This window comes from Thamnophis sirtalis, unplaced genomic scaffold (genome assembly GCF_051295495.1).
Source record: "Thamnophis sirtalis isolate CommonGarterSnake01/CBP01778 unplaced genomic scaffold, rThaSir2_p1.2 scaffold_13, whole genome shotgun sequence".
NCBI classification, from domain to species: Eukaryota; Metazoa; Chordata; class Lepidosauria; order Squamata; family Natricidae; genus Thamnophis; species Thamnophis sirtalis.
In genome coordinates, this window is record NW_028261393.1 from 31,523,623 (window position 1) to 31,542,709 (window position 19,087).

Sequence of the window (19,087 nt, forward strand, 5' to 3'; positions counted from 1 at the left end):
GGGGGGGGGATGCTTAGATATCTTACTTAACCAAAGAAATTTTAGAACATGTCATAAAGGTGCAATGGTATTGGAGATCTATTGAAATGGCAAATGAACGCCAGTAGGTGGTTGTGTCTTCTAATATAAATGATTGTAGATAAAACCATGTTTAAACAATGGCAACCAAATGAGAATTATAGTGCAGGGATAGTAAAATACATAACTTTTCTTTCTTGACTTAAAATGTACAACATGATTTGAATGAAGTATATGTAAGGACTGTGGAAGAAACACACGGAATATATTTGTAACCAATCGATATGCTTTCAACAAGATGTAACGAAAGATGATTTTTTTCTTTTTTTTAACTAAAACAATAAAAATAATTATAAAAAAAAAAAGAGCCAGGACAGATTTGAGCAGTTTTCGATGCCAGCATGCAATCCCAATGCCTCTCTCTGAACAAAGTGCTTCTCACAGGGCCTGACCTCACCAACGATCTGCTCAGCATGCTCAATCACTTCAGAAAGGAAGCCATAGCCATCCTGGAAAACGTCCAGCAGATGTTCTACTTATTCCTTGTCAGAGAAAACCATCAAAGCTACCTATGTTTCATGTGGTCCAGCGACAAACAGCACAACCAACGGAAGCAAGAATGGCAAATGTGGCATGCCTCCCTGAGTTGTCTCCAAAGTGATCCCGTCCAGCACAAGCATATCCCCATCTTGCCTATCACCACAACGAAGGCGATAGCAGCCATAGGACACATCAAGGGAGAACGACATTAACACCGGTCTCATCATGGGAATGGTGAAAATAGCATCACAACTACCCATCAACCAGTCCTAAGAACCAACTCCCTTCAAACACCTCTCCAGACAGGGGAGGAGGAGCCAACGTCCCTATGGTCTCGATGTTCTGGGGGGGGGGGGTGACGTGCGGTTTCGATGTTCTGGCCATTGGGGGGGGTTTACATTTGACTTAAACCGTCCCGAAGAGACGGTGAATAGGAAGACCACCTCTTGCTGATATCAGGGACAACGCAAGTCTCTGATTGATACAAGAGAAGGACTTCAAGCTGGCGACAAAAGGCAACCTAGGCTGTTGAAGTGGGGACGACTAAGGAACGGAAGGAAACGGAAAGAGAAAGTGTGATCATCTCGTGGATTCTTTGTTTTGAAAAAAAAAATGCCCAAAGAGCTTCTTTTATATGCTAAATTAAATCCTTAAGCAGAAGTTGCGGAATTGATCTTCAATGGATTGTTTTGGTTAGTGTGCTTTTTTTTGTAACTACACTTTGTGGATTGAAGTGCTCCTTGCAATTTTTCTTTCTCTCTCTCCCTTCTTCTTAAAGTGAACGGACCGGTTTTTCTTCTTCGGCTCTTTCCTGCTTTATTTTTCAACTTAAGGATCAAAATCTCCCTCTCTACTCTAACAAAAATTGTCTATTATTTGCTATTAAACTCCATTTAAGAACTTTGTCCCTCTTAAATCTGAGATATGAGAGTGAAGGAAAATAATTGAATTCTGCTACTCGGAGGCTAGAAGCTAGAAGTTTTTTTTTAAACTACGCATTTGTTCCTGCTTCTCCTTTGATTTCACTGTCTTTGTACTTCAAAGCTCCGTAACGAAAAGTAATAAGAGCCAAGGGCACAAAGTGTTTACCACAGCTGTCCTTTGAGAGCCTTATCGGCACTGGGAGAGCGGGGGGGAAAACGAAGGACAGAGAATGGAAGTAGTGATCTTCCTCCCATATTTGGGCATGCCAGGGGTTGTGACTTTAAATATATACCTTTCACCCTGGCTTGGCTGATAAGGAGTTGCAGCTCCGACCCTGTGGAACGACCTCCCCGTCGAGATCCGTACCCTCACCACCATCCAGACCTTCAGCGCAGCCCTCAAGACCTGGCTCTCCCATCAGGCCTGGGGATAGGTTCCCAATTTACCCGCCCGAGTGTTGACTGTTGAATGAAAGTTGTGTTTTATTATTTTCTTCTGTTCGCACATTGTTTGTCTCTTGATATTGCACCCCCTTCCCTGAGATTGTAAGCTGCCCTGAGTCCCCTCAGGGAAAAGGGCGGCCTATAAATCTTAATAAAATGTCAAAATGTCAAATGTCGAGCTCTGTAGCTCAGTGGTTAACACATCTGCCTAAGAGGCAATACAGCACAGGTTCGATTCCCAGTAAGGGTATGGCTAGCTGATGAGAGCTAAATAGCTTGAAATAGATCTATACTAGTCTCCCTTTATTTATTTATCAGCACAAATATAACAAATGTAACAAAAAGGCAACAGTAAAAAATATTGGGTTTCTGTCTGGATGGTCTCTTGTGACGAGCCGAAGGACAGAGAATGGAAGTAGTGATCTTCCTCCCATATTTGGGCATACCAGGGGTTGTGACTTTAAATAAATAAATAAATAAATAAATGTATTTATGTCTGTCTGTCTGTCTGTCTTTGGGTATTCGGGTTTTCTCCCACGTAAAATTGGAAGTGTCTTGGTGACGTTTCGACGAAGTCTCATTCGTCATCTTCAGACTGGTTTACTCGGCTTCGTGCTTCCAGGAGCAATGTGAGATCGCAGCTGTTTCTTCCTTTTAATTGCCAGTGGGGGTATGAGCTGATTGGGTGGCAGCTTGGCTGTGTTCTGATTTTACGCGGGAGAAAACCCAAATAACCAAAGACTTACATACAAACTCCCGCGAAAACCTCAGAAACTATGTGTGTGTGTGTGTGTGTGTGTGTGTGTGTGTGTGTGTGTGTGTATGTATGTATGTATGTATGTATGTATGTATGTATGTATGTATGTATGTATGTTATATTTGTGCTGATAAATAAATACTCCTTATCAGCCAGCCAGAGTGAGAGGTATATATTTAAAGTCACAACCCCTGGTATGCCCAAATATGGGAGGAAGGTCACACTTCCACTCTCTGTCTTCGGCTCGTCACAAGAGATCATCCAGACAGAAACCCAATATTTTTTACTGTTGCCTTTTTGTTACATTTCTCTCTTGTGACGAGGCGAAGAACAGAGAATGGAAGTGTGATATATATTTAAGCTGATGAGAGCTAAATAGCTTGAAATAGATCTATACTAGTCTCCCTTTATTTATTTATCAGCATAAATATAACAAATGTAACAAAAAGGCAACAGTAAAAAACATTGGGTTTCTGTCTGGATGGTCTCTTGTGACGAGCTGAAGACAGAGAGTGGAAGTGTGACCTTCCTCCCATATTTGGGCATACCAGGGGTTGTGACTTTAAATATATACCTCTCACCCTGGTTGGCTGCTAAGGAGTCGAGCTCTGTAGCTCAATGTTTAACACATCTGCCTAAGAGGCAATAGAGCACAGGTTCGATTCCCAACAAGGGTGTGGCTAGCTGATGAGAGCTAAATAGCTTGAAATAGATCTATACTAGTCTCCCTTTATTTATTTATCAGCATAAATATAACATATATATATATATATATATCAGCATATATATATATATATCAGCATATATATATATATCAGCATATATATATATATATATATATATATATATATCAGCATATATATATATATATATATATATATATATATCAGCATATATATATATATATATATATATATATATATATATATATATATATATATATATATATATATATATATATATATATATATATATATATATATATATATATATATATATATATATATATATATATATATAGTTTCTATTAGATTTTTACAACCCCCGGTATGCCCAATTATGGGAGGAAGATCACTACTTCCATTCTCTGTCCTTCAGCTTGTATATATATGGACTTGATGCCAAATGCAGACTCTGCAAAGAAGTTGATGAAACTGTTGATCACATACTCAGCTGCTGCAAAAAAATCACGCAGACTGATTATAAATTGCGGCACAATTCAGTAGCACAAATGATCCATTGGAATTTGTGCAAAAATTATAATATTAAAACAGCAACAAACTGGTAGGAACATCAACCTGAAAAAGTCACTGAAAATCAGATGGTCAAGATCTTGTGGGATTTCCGTATACAAAATACTGGCGCATAATACACCAGATATCACACTGGTTGAGAAAAATAAGGTCACAATTATAGACATTGCAATACCAGGTGATAGCAGGGTCGCCAAGAAGGAACATGAAAAAATCGCAAAATACCAGGACTTAAAAATCGAAATTCAACGACTATGGCACAAACCAGCAGTGGTAATTCCAGTGGTAATTGGCACACTGGGTGCTATTCCAAAAGCACTGGAATTACATTTAAAACAGTTAAAAATTGACAAAATCACCATCAGTCAAATGCGAAAAGCCGCACTGCTTGGATCTGGGTGAGGCCCGACTAGTAACCAATGCCAAATCTGACGAAACAACTGGCCGCTGTGATACAATTGTATAACAACAACAACAACAACAACAATACGTTAGATACAATTAAAGTTTTGATTATTAGGGGGAAAATGCTATGATACAGGATATAGTCAAATAAAAGAGGGATAAGAATAACAATGCATATATAGATATGGGTATAACAAAAGGAAACTGGATCTAAACTTTAAACAGTGATTTGGAAAGGAGGATTAAAAAACTTTGTTATTAAATATTATGGATGTTTAGCTACAACAGGACATAAGGATTTATTAGTGTTAGTGGAGGATTTTAGAAATAGTAATTGAAAGGCCAGTATGTAGTTATGTATTTAACTTTGGTATATTTTATGATGAAGGATGTTTAAACAATTATAGTCAAATGAAAATGAAGATATAATGATGGTGACATGTGTAAATATTTGAGATAAAATACTTAAGTTAATATGAACTTGTGCGCATGTGCGAAGGAACATGTCTGCCGAGCTGATCGCTCCGGCACTCATACATTCAAAACAGCCAAAAAAGGAGAAATTGGCCTCGGAAATCGAGCTGAGAGAGGCCAGGGGACGACTGATTTCTCCGGGAGTCTAGTGCAGGCAGCGGACTGGAGAGACATTGCTCTCCGAGGCTGCCTTTTGGGAAAGACGCCGACGGCGTTCGGGAGCCGTTCAGAAGACACCGCGGCCCAGCTGATTGGTGAAGCGTTTGAAGACGCCGCTGCCCGGGTGCCGTTGGAAGGCATCGCGACCCAGCCTGGTTAGAGTCGTTTGGGTGATACCGTTGGTTTTTTTTTTTACGATCCAGCCGGCCTGAGAGAGCTTTGACTCTTCCCCTACTGCTGGCTGAGGAAATCTCCCCCCCCTGCTTCCCCCCCCCCTTGGGAGAAACGTTTTGAAGACGCCGCTCGGGTGCCGTTTGGAAGGCGTCGCGATCCAGCTTGGTTGGAGACGTTGGGAAATACCGTTTGGGGGTTCTTTTGCGACCTGGCTGGCCTGAGAGAGCTTCGACTCTCTCCCATCTGCTGGCTGAGATAATCTTCCCCCCCCCCTCCTGCTGCTATGACTGCCGCCCTGACTTTTTAAACTACTATTATGTTGGCTGCTGCTGGCTTGCTGTTCCATGGGCTCGCCGAAGCTGCCCGGAAAACCCCCCGACTCAGCCGCCTGGTCTATTTCGTCAGCGTGAAACGGGTGAACGGGTGGCTAGCCTGGATGGGTGAGTTAGGACTTAGTGTGATCAAGTGGCTAGCTTGTAGCCACCATTACAGCCCTCTGGAACCCTCCCCCCCCACCCAGCGCCTTTCAATCTACAATCTACAATCCACCTTATTGGGCATGCAAGGCCCCCCCGGTTTGCCCTCTTTTGTGGCTGGGGGGGGCTTTCTTGCTTACCATCTTTACCATCTACCTTAGCTGGCTCCTCCAATTACGTTTCACCTTTATGGACTTACCCCGCTGGACTCTTAGTTCTACATCTCTCCCCCTGGACTGTGTCTATCACCGTGCTGTTGCCCTTTGGACTTATATTTTTATGTATGGACTACTCGCGTATTTTTATCACCTTTTTATACCTGCGCAAATTTTTCCTTGTAAGTAGTGTGGATGTGTATGACTGTAAGCAAATGACCCCACTTTTAGACTTGTGTAATTTCCTTTTTATCATATTGTTGTATTTTTAAAATTTCTTCCGGGGGTGTGAGTGAGTGATTGAGTGTTTGGATAAGTAAGTGAGACTGGGATGGGAACCGGGTTCCCCCACACTGAGTGCTTCGCAGAAGTGTGGGGGGAGCTGGGCCTACTCCAATCTCAGGATGACTGATTCGAAGGGCCTGTCGGAAAATGCGGGGACTATGGGGGTGGGTGGAGGGACTACGGACACGGGAGTGGGCCAGAGCATTACGGTCTTAACAGGGAGGGGCAGATATGGCGGGGACTTTAGGGCTGGCCATTACCAGGGAAGGAGGGCTCGTATGTTACAGAGATCCCTCCTTCCGGCCCTATGAGTCCCACTCCAAGGCCAGATGGCGCGAGTAATCAGGACCCTGGTCTCAGGCTGCTGTCGCTAAATGCCAGGTCTGTAGTTCATAAGGCTCCTCTCGTTCGGGACTTAATTTTAGACGAGAGGGCAGACCTGGCATGTATTACTGAAACCTGTCTGGGCCCGGAGGGAGGAGTCCCCCTCGTAGAGATGTGCCCAGAGGGCTTTCAGGTGCTCCAGCAGCCGAGGGCCCAGGGAAGGGGTGGGGGTGTGGCCATTGTTATCCGAGAGTCTCTAGCACCTCGTAGGATCCCTGCTCCGGAGCTTGTCGGGTGTGAGTCCCTGCTGGTGAAGTTGGACCTCAAGGGTCAAGTGGGTGTGCTGCTAACGTACCTGCCTCCCAACTTTTTTTTTTTTTAGAGTTTTATTGAACACTTATAGGCCGCCCTTTTCCCTGAGGGGACTCAGGGCGGCTTACAATAATGAGGGAGGGGAGTGCAAGACAAGACATAAAAGAAAATGTGAATAAAAAATAATTAACAATAAAAGCACAACATTCACTCAGCATTCGGGCGGGGAGAGAGTAAAGTCCTATCCCCAGGCCTGACGGGATAGCCAGATCTTGAGGGCCGTGCGGAAGGCCTGGGCGGTGGTGAGGGTGCGGATCTCCACGGGGAGATTGTTCCATAGCGTCGGAGCTGCAACTGAGAAGGCTCTCCTCTGCGTAGTCGCCAGTCGGCACTGCGTTGCAGCAGCCCTCCCCTCGCTCCTCGAGTCAATAGCCAAGCTGGCAGTTGAGTTCCCCAGACTTATGGTTCTGGGGGATTTCAACTTGCCTTCGCTCGGTGAACACTCTGATGGAGCGCAGGAGTTCATGGCTTCCATGACAACCATGGGCTTGACCCAAGTAATCCGGGGACCAACCCACTCAGCGGGTCACGCGCTTGACCTCGTATTTCTCTCGGAGCAGTGGAATTGTGATCTTGGTCTGAGGGGTAGCGAGATCTTGCCCCTGTCATGGTCGGACCACTACCTAATGAGGCTTGACTTTCGGAGACCAAACCCCCACTGTAGGGAGGAGGAACCGACCAGGTGGTTCCGCCCCAGGCAACTTATGGACCCTTCGGGGTTCCAGACGGAGCTTGGGGTTATTCCTGATACTCTCGCCCGCAGTCCGGTGGAGACTCTGGTTGCTGCCTGGAACTCGGCAGTGACGGAGTCCCTTAACCGGATTGCGCCTCTACGGCCGCTCCGAGGCAGTGGATCCCGGAGGGCTCCTTGGTTCACTGAGGAACTCCGGGAGATGAAGCGCCGGAAGAGACGCCTAGAGCACAATTGGAGGTCCAGTAAATTTGAATCGAGCCGAGCACTTTTAACAACCTGCATCAGAGAATACATTCAAGCAATCAGGACGTCTAAGAGATCACATATTGCCTCTCTGATTGCGTCCGCTGAGTCACGCCCAGCCGCCCTGTTTAGGATAACCCGTTCCCTCCTAAATAGGAGGGACACGGGCGATCCGCTGCAGGGCAGGGCTGAGGATTACGTCCAATTCCTCGCAGACAAGGTTGCTCGGCTCCGGGCGGACCTGGACTCCAATCCTGCAGAACCAGCCGAGGCACTAAGGGATAATCTGGTAAGCCATCGCTGGATTGATTTTCAAGCTGTTACCCCTGAGAACGTGGACAAGGCGATGAGAGCTGTTGGCGCCTCCACATGTGTGCTGGACCTGTGCCCCTCCTGGCTGGTTGTAAACAGCAGAGAGGTGACACGAGGCTGGATCCAGGCGGTTGTTACCGCCTCCCTTCGGGAGGGGATCTTTCCCCCCGCTTTAAAGGCGGTGGTGGTGAGACCCCTCCTGAAGAAACCATCCTTGGATCCAGCCATTTTAAACAACTATCGTCCAGTCTCCAACCTCCCCTTTGTGGGGAAGGTTGTTGAGAAGGTGGTGGCCTTTCAGCTCCAGCGATCCTTGGAGGAAGCCAGTTATCTCGATCCATTCCAGTCTGGCTTCAGACCTGGCTACAGCACAGAAACCGCTTTGGTCGCATTGACCGATGATCTCTGGAGAGCCAGGGATGGAGGCCATGCCTCCATCCTGGTGCTCCTTGACCTCTCGGCGGCTTTCGATACCATTGACCATGGTATCCTTCTGCGACGACTGCGGGAGGTGGGGGTGGGAGGCACTGTTTTACAGTGGTTCTCCTCTTACCTCTCGGACAGGTTGCAGTCGGTGTTAGTCGGAGGGCAGAGATCGACCCCTAGGCCCCTAACACATGGGGTGCCGCAGGGTTCGGTCCTGTCCCTTCTTTTCAACATCTACATGAAACCGCTGGGTGAGATCATTCGACGGCACGGGATAAAATACCACCAGTATGTGGACGATACGCAGCTGTATCTGTCCGCCCCGTGCCAACTCAATGAAGCGATGGATGTGATGAGCCAGGGCCTCGAGGCTGTTAGGGACTGGATGGGGGTTAACAAGCTTGTACTCAATCCAGATAAGACCGAGTCGCTGCTGTGCTTCCCTCCTACTAATTGGCCAAGTGTTCCATCTCTCAGGCTGGGGGGTCAAATTGTACGCCCCTCAGATAGGGTTCGCAACTTGGGAGTCCTCCTGGACCTTCAGCTGACTTTTGAACACCATTTGTCAGCTGTAACCAGGGAGGCATTTGCCCAGGTTTGCCTGGTGCACCAGTTGCGTCCCTACCTGAACCGGGAGGCTCTCACAACAGTCACTCATGCCCTTGTGACCTCTAGGCTGGAGTACTGTAATGTGCTCTACATGGGGCTGCCCTTGAAGAGTATTTCGCGACTTCAGCTGGTCCAGAATGCAGCCGCGCGAGCGATCGTGGGTGCAACTTGATTCACCCACGTAACACCTATCCTCCGCGAGCTGCACTGGCTGCCTGTTGATCTCCAGGTGCGCTTCAAGGTGCTACTTGTCATCTACAAAGGCCTTCATGGTATTGGATCTGGGTACTTGAGAGACCGCCTACTGCCAATCACCTCCACTAGACCGATAAGATCGCATAGATTAGGCCTCCTCCGAATTCCATCCGCCAGCCAGTGTAGACTGGCAACTACTCGGAGGAGAGCCTTCTCGGTGGCTGCTCCGACCCTCTGGAACGAACTCCCCGTGGAGATCCGGACCCTCACCACCCTCCAGACCTTCCGCGCCGCACTTAAAATCTGGCTATCCCGGCTGGCCTGGGGTTAAAGACTCTAACCCCTACTTGAATTGTGTTATTGTTGAGTTCTTAAATGATGTAGTGCTTTTATGTTGTAAATTGTTTGTCCTTCCCCCACCCCTTTTGAACTGTGAGCCGCCCTGAGTCCCCCCAGGGAAAAGGGCGGCATACAAATAAAGTGAAACTGAAACTAAACTATGTTTGTTGACTGTGGAAGAGATGCACAAAAGTTTCTTTTGTAATCAACTGATATACTTTCTATAGCATGTAAAGAAGGATGATCTATTTGTTTTAAATTAAAAATTAAAAATATTTTATTAAAAAAAAAGTCTCCAAAAAGGTTATCAAATAATTCTCTTTAAAAAGCATTTTGGAAAACAGAGAGAATTCTGTGCAAATATTTGAAAATGTATATTAGTCTTCTAACAGACAGACTAAAAGGGGACAGATTCAGATTATATCAATCCAAGCAATTTTCAAACAGTTCCAATTGCCATAATTCAAGGACTACCTATGCTATCTGGCATTTAATGTCATTTTAGGATAATGTCCTTTTTCTGTGATTGTCATTTGTACAATGGTTCAAACACTTATTTTAGAAAATTTATCTGGCCACCTGCTCCTTCTCGGTGACTCTGAGTGGCTGACGTGTGTGTGTGTATGTCCGTGCGCACGTGTGTATTGTAATTTATCCTGTGGCTCCTTAGCTAATGTATTACAGCAGCGGTCTTTAACCTTTCTGGCACCAGGGACCAATTTCGGAAGAAAAATTGTCTTCCATGGACTAGGTGGGGATGGTTTCACGTGGAACCTAGATCCTGTCCATGCACAGATAAAGCTTTGCTCTCTCACCCACCTCTTGTATGGCCCAGTTCCTAACAGGTCGTGGACCAACACCAGTCCACGGCCCAGGAGTTGGGGATTCCTGAGTTAGAGAAATCACCCTCCCTCCCATGCTAAGATAATTATCTCATTGTCTGTTTGGGCAATGTTTAATGCAGTTTTAAAGCAATTTCTCATGATAGTTTTGTGGAACTAATAGATGAAACGGAAGGACATTACGAGAACTGAAACATTTCTACTGTTGCTCCCTATATGATACTTGGAACACTTGTAGTATATTCCAACTTTCACCTCACTAGGACACAGCCAGCTCAGACTAAATATTTCACATGAAACTGCCCTGAGTTTGAAGCAGAGCGTATTTTCTATTTTAGAAAAAATAACAAAATCATGATTATTGTTTTTAATGGTGATATTTGTGCTGCTGTCTATGACTGTAATAAAGATTGATTGATTGACAGAACAAAATTATGAGGCGCACAAGCCCATTTGCTCACCTTTGCGTTCAAAGCTTTCTTCTCTGAGGATACACACCAAGGCTAGAAATTTTGTCACTTCTTTTAAATATAAAACAGTTGTGTTATTGAGTTTAATAATTGCCATAGATTCCTCGTCATATGCACTACCGCTGCCATCTTCTTTTAGCCTAGAATAGGTTGAAGGAGAAAGATTGTTCAGCATACCTGAGTTTTAGACTGAGCACTTAAAACTTGATACAACTCAGATGCCTCATTTATATTTGAGCAACTGAACAGAAATTTACAACAAATTTATCACTTTTACAATTTATGACAACTTCAGAAATGTACATTTGCTTTTTAGCTTGATTAATCTACAAATGTTTTAATATCCTTACATTTATATAAATATAAGTTTATATTAATATAAAAGTCAGCTTACCATAATACCATATTTACCAATTACCATAATTGTTATGTTATTTATTCATTAAATTTATATGCTGCCCATCTTATTCACAAGGTAACTCTGGGCAGCAGTTACATTTTGACAGAAATACCTGTACTGTGATCATGACGTGAGACATACCAGGTTTCATAAGACGCTTGCTCAGGATTCTAGACCAAATCAGTTTTGTTGACAAAATTATGCCAACAATAAGCAAGGCGGCATAGCATCGCCCATTTTATAAACTAAATGCTTCACAATTTTAAGATTATCCTGCATTTCTCAAAATATCCCTGAACAGTAAACAAGTCACTGGCTTCTTTCACGATTGTTGTTCTATACTTCTAGAGCATTTACTTACCCATATATGCAAGAAACATCAATGACGACGTCAATCATGTCGCAACATAGCTCATAGGACTGCATGTCAACAGGGGAACTGTCTGTTGCAATATAGATCTTGCTGACAACATCAAAAAGAAAAGCTTTCTCAATCCCAGAGTTCTTCAGAAAATGAAAAGACAGGTTTAAATTAAGATTGCATCTCACAAATGCCCACATCTGTCCCAAGATCCATTTGCTTTTATTTATTTTGCAATTCTTGATTGTATATACTTAGGAGGTAAAAATAACCACAATACAAAGGAATTATTGAACCCACCACATATTTTAATAATTCTACTAGCGTGTAATCCAAATCTTTGATATATAAAGATTACTAATTTAAAATGTCTAATATAAACCAAATAATCTGTTAAAACTCACCCAGATTAAGCAGTCTCCAACCCACCTCTGCTTTGGAGGCAAAAGTTCTTTCCAAGATCTCTTGGTGTCAATTTCACTATCTCCTAAATGAAAACCACTCACCTAATAACTTTCGCCACGTTAGTCACCCTTTCAAAATGTGGAGTAATTAACTGCTACTTACTGATATAAAGATATTCAGCAAGTTTTCCAAAGTGGGCAGCTGTGGAATGAGTTTCTGCACCACCTTACTGAAGGCCTCAAATATTGAGTGATCATAGATGCTGGTCAAATAAAAGCTAAAAAAAAAAAAGAACTCTATAATTAGTTACCGGAATGGTTTCAAATGTTACCTGCTGTTTTGGCCAAGCTAATACCACCACTGATATCATCCCCCAACTGGAATCTGTTGAAATTCATTTCTTTGTGTGATTCACAATTAACTAACTAACACAGTTATGATTTACTGAAACAACCAGGATCTGCATGGCACATTAAACCCTAATCTAAATACATTGGTTAGTGCTTGTCTCTTAAAAATTAGGCACTGGAAAAAAAGATTAAGAAATCTACACTAATATTTTCATTGCAATTAACCAATTAATAAACTGCTTGGTAAGTAAATAAATGACCTGTTTAGAAATACTATATTTATACCAAATCAAGAAACGGACTAACAGGTGAGAGGGGAGAGAACTTTGTTCAGCGGGAACCAAATTTTGGTTTTCAGAAATTCAAGAAAATGATACAATCAGAAAAATACCAGATGAGAAAAAAGGAGACTTGTGAATTGTGACAGCAGTTGAAATTCAGAAAAAATATATTCTGGGCTTTGGCTATTCCCTTCCCCACCCAAAAAGTAGTGCTGAATCGTTAAACAAGCGTGCAGGTCATTAAGTGGAGCATGAGGTGCCTCAGGCATGGGGAAGGCCCTTGGAAGCTGAGTAGAGGCCCAGGCCTGCCTGCCCTGGCCCTCCCAAGGCCTCCTGCACCACCACCTCCATGTCCCCCATGCTCCACTTCTTGCCCTCTGGCCTCACAGAACTTTTCCCACTTTCACTGGGTCTCCACGGGGCTGATTCCCAAACACCCTCCTCCTCTTCCAGAGCACTGGAATGGATTGCTTTATCGCGCGGCTGCATGGCACAGTTCTGGAAGCTGGAAGCACTTTGTGCGTGAGACAAAAGGGCAGCCACATTCGGGTTGCCATCGTGCAGCCTGGGAACAAGGTGTGCTTAAGGCGGATTGCAGAGTGCTTTCTACAGCTTTCAGACCTTGTTAAGGCAGCAAAATGCAGCATTTTGTTGTTGGGGCACTCGGCAGTGGCATTTTCTGACCAGGGGAAAATGGCAACCACTTCTGGAATCGTGCCATGGGTACAATCAAAACAGTATTTCTTTACTGAAAGAAGCCTCCCTGCTATTCACATGTTCTGATCCCAACTTGTAATTAGTAACAGCCATTCAAAAGCATTTAAGAAACTACAGAAATTTCACTTGCCTAAGATGTAGTTTTTCTAAGCCAGCATCGGCAAGATCATCATTGGCTCTTTGATGGATGTCCCTTTGAGTTTCAATTTTATGGTCATCCGATAAGCCATCAACTTTATGAATAAAGACTTCAAAGTTCATGTCTGGATTGATTTTGTAGGCTTTGGAAACCGTAATATGGAGTCTGGTTAATGCTTCCATGTAGTCGTCCTGTAAAAGAAATGGAATATATCTGTTTTTTGCAAGATTGCTCTGAGTGTTTTTTGCAGCTCTTGGATCTTTTCAGGAATCCCAAGAACAGCTTTGACTGGGGACCATTTCTAGGCCCTTTGGAGCCCAAGAAATTGAGAGAAAAGCAGAGGAAACAATAACAAGTTAATTACCGCAAACCGTGTTTAATTTATACTGAGCTCAGCCTTACTCTTTGTCGTCCCCCCCTCCCACCTGCGCGTCAATGACGTAAATGAGAGCTCCGGTGCCTCGGAAGATCATCTCGTAGTCAAAGGTGGGATCGAAGAAATCCATCTGGCCAGGAAAGTCCCAGATCTGGAAGTTGACGAAGGAGCTGTTGGAGACGTCGTCCTTGTAGATTTTGTTGGTGCTCTCCAGAAAGAGCGTCTCGTTGGGGGACATTTTGTGGAAGACCACCTGCCGGGCACAAACCACAGGCTGCTCAGGCCGGGCCTCTTCCCCCCCCCCCGCAGCCTCGCCAGCCCCCGCAGAGCCCGGCCTTCGCCCAAGGACACCTTCTGGATCGAGGACTTCCCGCTCCGCCGCAGCCCCATCAGCAGGATACGGGGCTGGTTGGAGGAGTCGCCCCCGCCGGCCCCCAGCCCGCCTCCGGGCCCCGCCAGGCCGATCCCGCCGCCGCCTCCCGCCAGCTCGGCCCCGTCGTCCTCGCCCGCCTCGGCCTCGTCAGCTTCGTAGCCGAAGTCTTTGGGGAAGACACCGGCCGCGGGCAGCTGCGCCGGCTCCTCGGCGGCGCCCGCGGCTCCGAACGGCATGGCGTCCATGACGAGGCCGGGCCGAGGCGGACGCCCAGCCGATTGGCTGGCGCCGGCGCGGCGATCACGTGACCCCTCCCCACAGCTACGCCTCCCTGCCTCCGGGTCCGGGCTGCCCCCACCGACCGGCCGGTTACAAGGCAGGCAAGCGGCAGGCAAGCGACAGCCAGCGCAGCCGAGGCCCCTCCAGACTCCGGGCACTTCGCGATCGGCGCCCCACGAAGGGAAGACCTGACTGTAATTTGGTTTTAAATTGAGTAACAACTCTATATAATTCTCCAAAAAGCCGTATAAACGAAGTTAATGCCAACCACTAGTTACATTTGTAGTTGTAAAAAGTATATTAGATTTCTATTCTATAATTTTTTGCTCTTGATTTGCCTCATTAGAAAAGTTTACCTTATTTTACACCTGTACTTTTCAGCTTTTTATCTTATTTTCCTTTATTGCCATAACCATGTACTAGGCAGATTTCATCTTTTCAACGAGTAAATAACATCTTAACTCTGTAATGTGAGGAAATATTCCAGAATATTAGAACATTGTCACTGATCAATAACTTTAGTTGAGAGAGATATATAGCCGAAGGACAGAGAATGGAAGTAGTGATCTTCCATATTTGGCCATACCGGGGGTTGTATATATATATATATATATATATACAACCCCCGGTATGCCCAAATATGGAAGATCACTACTTCCATTCTCTGTCCTTCGGCTTGTCACAAGAGACCATCCAGGCAGAAACCCAATATTTTTACTGTTGCCTTTTTGTTACACTTTGTGTGTGTGTGTGTGTGTGTGTACATACACCCCCCCCCCCCCACACATATATATATATATATATATATATATATATATATATATATATATATATATATATATATATATATATATATATATATATATATATATATATATATATATATAAACTAAAGTTATAGATCATACCTAGACCTACAGGCAATGGTCAACTTACAGTGGCAATTGGAATGTTGTCCTTGAGTGATGCTGTCATGACTTTTTGACCTTTTCCTTAGCAATGGCAATCTTTGTAGTCCCAGATACCACTGCTAACTGAATTCCACATTATTAGATGTGACTACTTCCTGCTGGCTTCACACAAACTTACAAGTCCAAGGACAGCAGGCAGACAAGTGGTGGCTGGCCAGTGGGAGAGGAAACAAGGGTGTGCAGATCAGGAAAGGTGCATTGGGGAGTAATACTGGTCAGGAAGCATCAGTCCAAGTAGATGGACTGAGTGAGGATGCAGTTAGGGGAAGCCAGCAGGGAAGGTTGCAAATGGAGAACATGCAATAATGAAGTGCTACAATCAGTTGTAAATGTGAAATGGTTGCCAAGTGCCCATATTATGACCACAGGTGTGCTAGGGTGGCCAGAACCCCAAGGATCAGCCTCATTGTAACTTCAAACAGTTGCAGAACAAGTTATTCAGCTTTGCACTGAAAGGGCCTACCCAAACAGCCCTCTAAGCAAAACCATGGCCACAAGAAAAAGTTGCAAGACTCCCAGACACCCGTCCTTTAAGATCTTTTATTGAGACATGTACAAGGCTTATTCTCCCCGCTTCTCTTCTTGCGGCGGTTCGTACTGGGCCAGCTGAAAAGAAGGGTGAGGTGGTTAGTCTCCCCCAGACGCAAGGAGCCCACCTGGAGGTCGATTCTCCCCAGCGAAAGGCCTAGGCCTCCCGGGAAACTGCTTTACCTTGGCTTTCAGCTTCCGGTTTTCTTCCAGGAGGGCTTCATACTTCTCTTTCATCTCGGCCACCTCCAGGCGGAGGACTTCCACCTCGGGGTTCTCCGGAGCCGCGGCTCCCAGGTGGTGTTTCAGGAAGCTTTGAGGCGGCAGTCAAGGGCCGTGACGCCTCCCAAGGCCCAGCCCGGCCCTCCCACCCGCTCCGCCCGGCCAAGGATACTCGAGGGCGCAGCTGGGCTTCTCGGGCTCCTCGTACAACGCCACCAGCACTGCAGGGCGAGAAAGCGGAAGCGGCGCTGGCGACCCGGCAGGCAGAAACGAACGGCACCTCGCACCCAAACCCACCCTCAGCGCCAAGCCACCTTACCTTTGGTTAGGGTGTCCATCACGCCGGACTTCTCCAGGTAACGCCGGAACTGCTCCCTCTTGGAGTCGGCGGCCTACACCGCAGGGCGGGAGGGAAGGAAGGAGGGAGTCAAGCGCACTCCGCCCCCGCCCCCACAAGCCCGGTCACGGTGGCGCCCCCCCCTCCCCTCACCTTGTAGCTGGCCATGGGCCCCTTCGGCTCCTCTCGCTGCTGCTGCTGCTGCTGCTGCTGCTGCTGCTGCTGCTGCTGCTGCTGCTGCTGCTGCTGCTGCTGCTGCTGCTGCTGCTGCTCCCGGGCCACCCGCGCATGAAACGGGAGGACGTGTGCGCCGCCGCCCGCCTCTTTAGCGCGCCGCGGCGTCCGCGCGTCGCCATGGATACAAGCGGCACCGCCTCCATGGGCCCCTCCTCTTCCGCCGCCGGCTTCCCCTCTGCGCTTCTTTGGGCCAGAGGGGGATGAAAGGGCCGGGCCCTCCTGTGTGCGCCGCCTAGCCTCGCGGTTCTCCGGCTGAGCTCCCTCCCCGCTGGGCAGGATCCTCGCCACGGAGCCCCTTTGGGTGATTGGGAGCCGTTGGAGTTGGAGGAGCTGCGGAAGTCGGAAGTGGAGGTGAAGTCAAGAGGCCGCTCCGTGCAGCCTCCCTGAGGAGCTCCCTTTGGGAGGCTGCGGCTGAAGCGGCAGGGAGCCATTTACTGGGCGTGGGGAAAGAGAGCCGAGGTTGTTACAGAAACTGCCAGCTGACATGGCAGCCTCTGAATCAGAGTCGTGGGAGATGTAATTGGGACGGAAGAAATATATTCGCTTTAGACGCTTGGGATAGGCTGTGACGGCATGAGTACTAAGCCAATCAGGAGACAGTGGGAGGTACATTTGTAAGGGCAATAGAGACTATAAGTCAAACCCTGGTGGAGTTGGGGGGGGGGCTGCAACCTTGAACACTCAGAGCCGTTTGGACCCGTTTTCCACAGAAAACACCGGGAGCTACAAAACCTGGGTGGGCGTGGTCAATTCAATGTCACTCCCACCCAGTCACATGACACACATCCCCCCTCAGCCATCCCTACCCAGCTTTAGCAGCTCCTGTTTTTTTCTGTGGGAAATGGGTATCTGTCTCTCTCCCTCTCATTTATGTTCTTCCTTTTTCTCTTTCTTTCTTTCCCTCTTCTCTCTCATTTATTTTCCTCTCTCTCATTCTCTCCCTCCAGCTCTTTCATTTCTCTGTCCTTATCCCATTCTCTCCCCCCCCCCCATACGGGATTCCCTTCATATCAGCTCAGGAAGAGGGAGGAGCAGCTGCCACCTCCACCAAATGCAGGAAGGGAGGAGCTCTGGCTCTCCTGCACAGCTCAGCTAGCTACTCTGAGGATGCAGTGGTGGCAGCGGAAGGAGGAGTCCTTGATCTCAGCCCAGGAGAGGATCCTGCTTGTGTGCTTGCACCCCTCCTTCTCACCATTCCCTGGCTGGCTGTGGCGAGACCAGGAGGGTGCGCACAAGTGGGAAGATCCTCCTCAAGTCAGCGGCCGAGCTCGGCCAAAGTGCAGCAAAAGCGTGCGTGGGGTGGACAGGCGCTCGCTTGAAAAGAGTCTCCCCACTTATGCGCACTCTCCTGGGCTCCGTCACAGCAGTCAGTTCCGGCCAGGTTGGGTCAGTGTCTTGGGCCAGAGAGCAAGCGACCAAGGCACACGCAGCACGAACAAGGGCTGAAAAAGCTCCAGCAAGAGGGAGGTGCTGGAAAATCAGCTGCAGCCACTACTCCATCCCCCCTCCCGGCCGTTGCCCTTACTTTCTCAGGTCAGGTGAGAATGATGGGGAGGCTGAGGGGTGGGGCCAGCCAGTGGTGGAATCACCCAACAGGGAGCCATAGCAGAGGGCCCAAAGAGCCGCATGCGACCCCAGCCGCAGGTTGCCGACCAAGTTAAGGTGTGTCCACTGTATCTGCGTGTACATGGGGGTAACCTCTTTGCGAAGTAGGAAATAAAATCCCCATTGTTCTCTCTCAGAAGTTTTGGCTGGTGTTAGTTTATTTCAAAACTAGACAATGAATCCCACACGGGTTGGAGTCGAGGCTATGATGGCTTGTCCCGAGGCTCACTCACCAGAATTTCTGGGGCTCTTGTTGGGGTTGATTTGGGGGCCACCAGGTAGGCCTTGAAAGCCAGAATTGCTTCCTTGATGTGATATTGCTTGCCCCAACCCTCTGGATGCTGCCTATACTAGTAGCCACAAACACCGCACTCTGGGCCAGTTTATTTACTAAAGGGTGGAAACCAGGCAACGGCAAGTTCTAGTCCTGCCTTAACTGTGAAAGCTGGTTGGGTGACTCTGGGATCAATCCTCTTCTCTCAGCCCAAACCACCACAGAGGTGTTGTTGTTTGGAGGGAAACAGGTGAAAGAAGGAATTAGATATGCTTGCTGCCATAATAAAAATGGAATCTAAATAAAATTAGAAACAATCTTAGGGGCTAGAATTGGAATGATT

At 46.8% G+C, this 19,087-nt stretch overlaps 2 protein-coding genes across 2 annotated transcripts in view; both read right to left on the reverse strand.

The window, feature by feature from the left end:
- LOC148043120 (ras-related GTP-binding protein C-like) overlaps nucleotides 1-14,551 on the reverse strand; it is a 29,802-nt gene extending 15,251 nt beyond the window's left edge. Inside the window, exons 1-6 of the mRNA XM_087726998.1 lie at nucleotides 14,270-14,551; nucleotides 13,968-14,171; nucleotides 13,534-13,733; nucleotides 12,218-12,332; nucleotides 11,651-11,793; nucleotides 10,881-11,029 (exon numbers count right to left, since the gene is read on the reverse strand). Of these exons, the coding sequence (XP_087583124.1) occupies nucleotides 10,881-11,029; nucleotides 11,651-11,793; nucleotides 12,218-12,332; nucleotides 13,534-13,733; nucleotides 13,968-14,171; nucleotides 14,270-14,536 (1,078 nt within the window). The 5' untranslated portion in view covers nucleotides 14,537-14,551. The remainder of the gene's footprint in view (nucleotides 1-10,880; nucleotides 11,030-11,650; nucleotides 11,794-12,217; nucleotides 12,333-13,533; nucleotides 13,734-13,967; nucleotides 14,172-14,269) is intronic.
- Nucleotides 14,552-16,067: 1,516 nt separating this feature from the next.
- On the reverse strand, nucleotides 16,068-16,937 carry MYCBP (MYC binding protein). Its single transcript, XM_014067499.2, has 6 exons — nucleotides 16,880-16,937; nucleotides 16,782-16,816; nucleotides 16,611-16,683; nucleotides 16,464-16,512; nucleotides 16,253-16,382; nucleotides 16,068-16,147 (listed from the first exon to the last, which is right to left on the reverse strand). The coding sequence occupies exons 2-6, from the start codon at nucleotides 16,794-16,796 to the stop codon at nucleotides 16,103-16,105; spliced, it is 312 nt and encodes a 103-aa protein (XP_013922974.1). The 5' UTR covers nucleotides 16,797-16,816; nucleotides 16,880-16,937; the 3' UTR covers nucleotides 16,068-16,102.
- Between the last annotated feature and the right edge of the window lie 2,150 nt (nucleotides 16,938-19,087).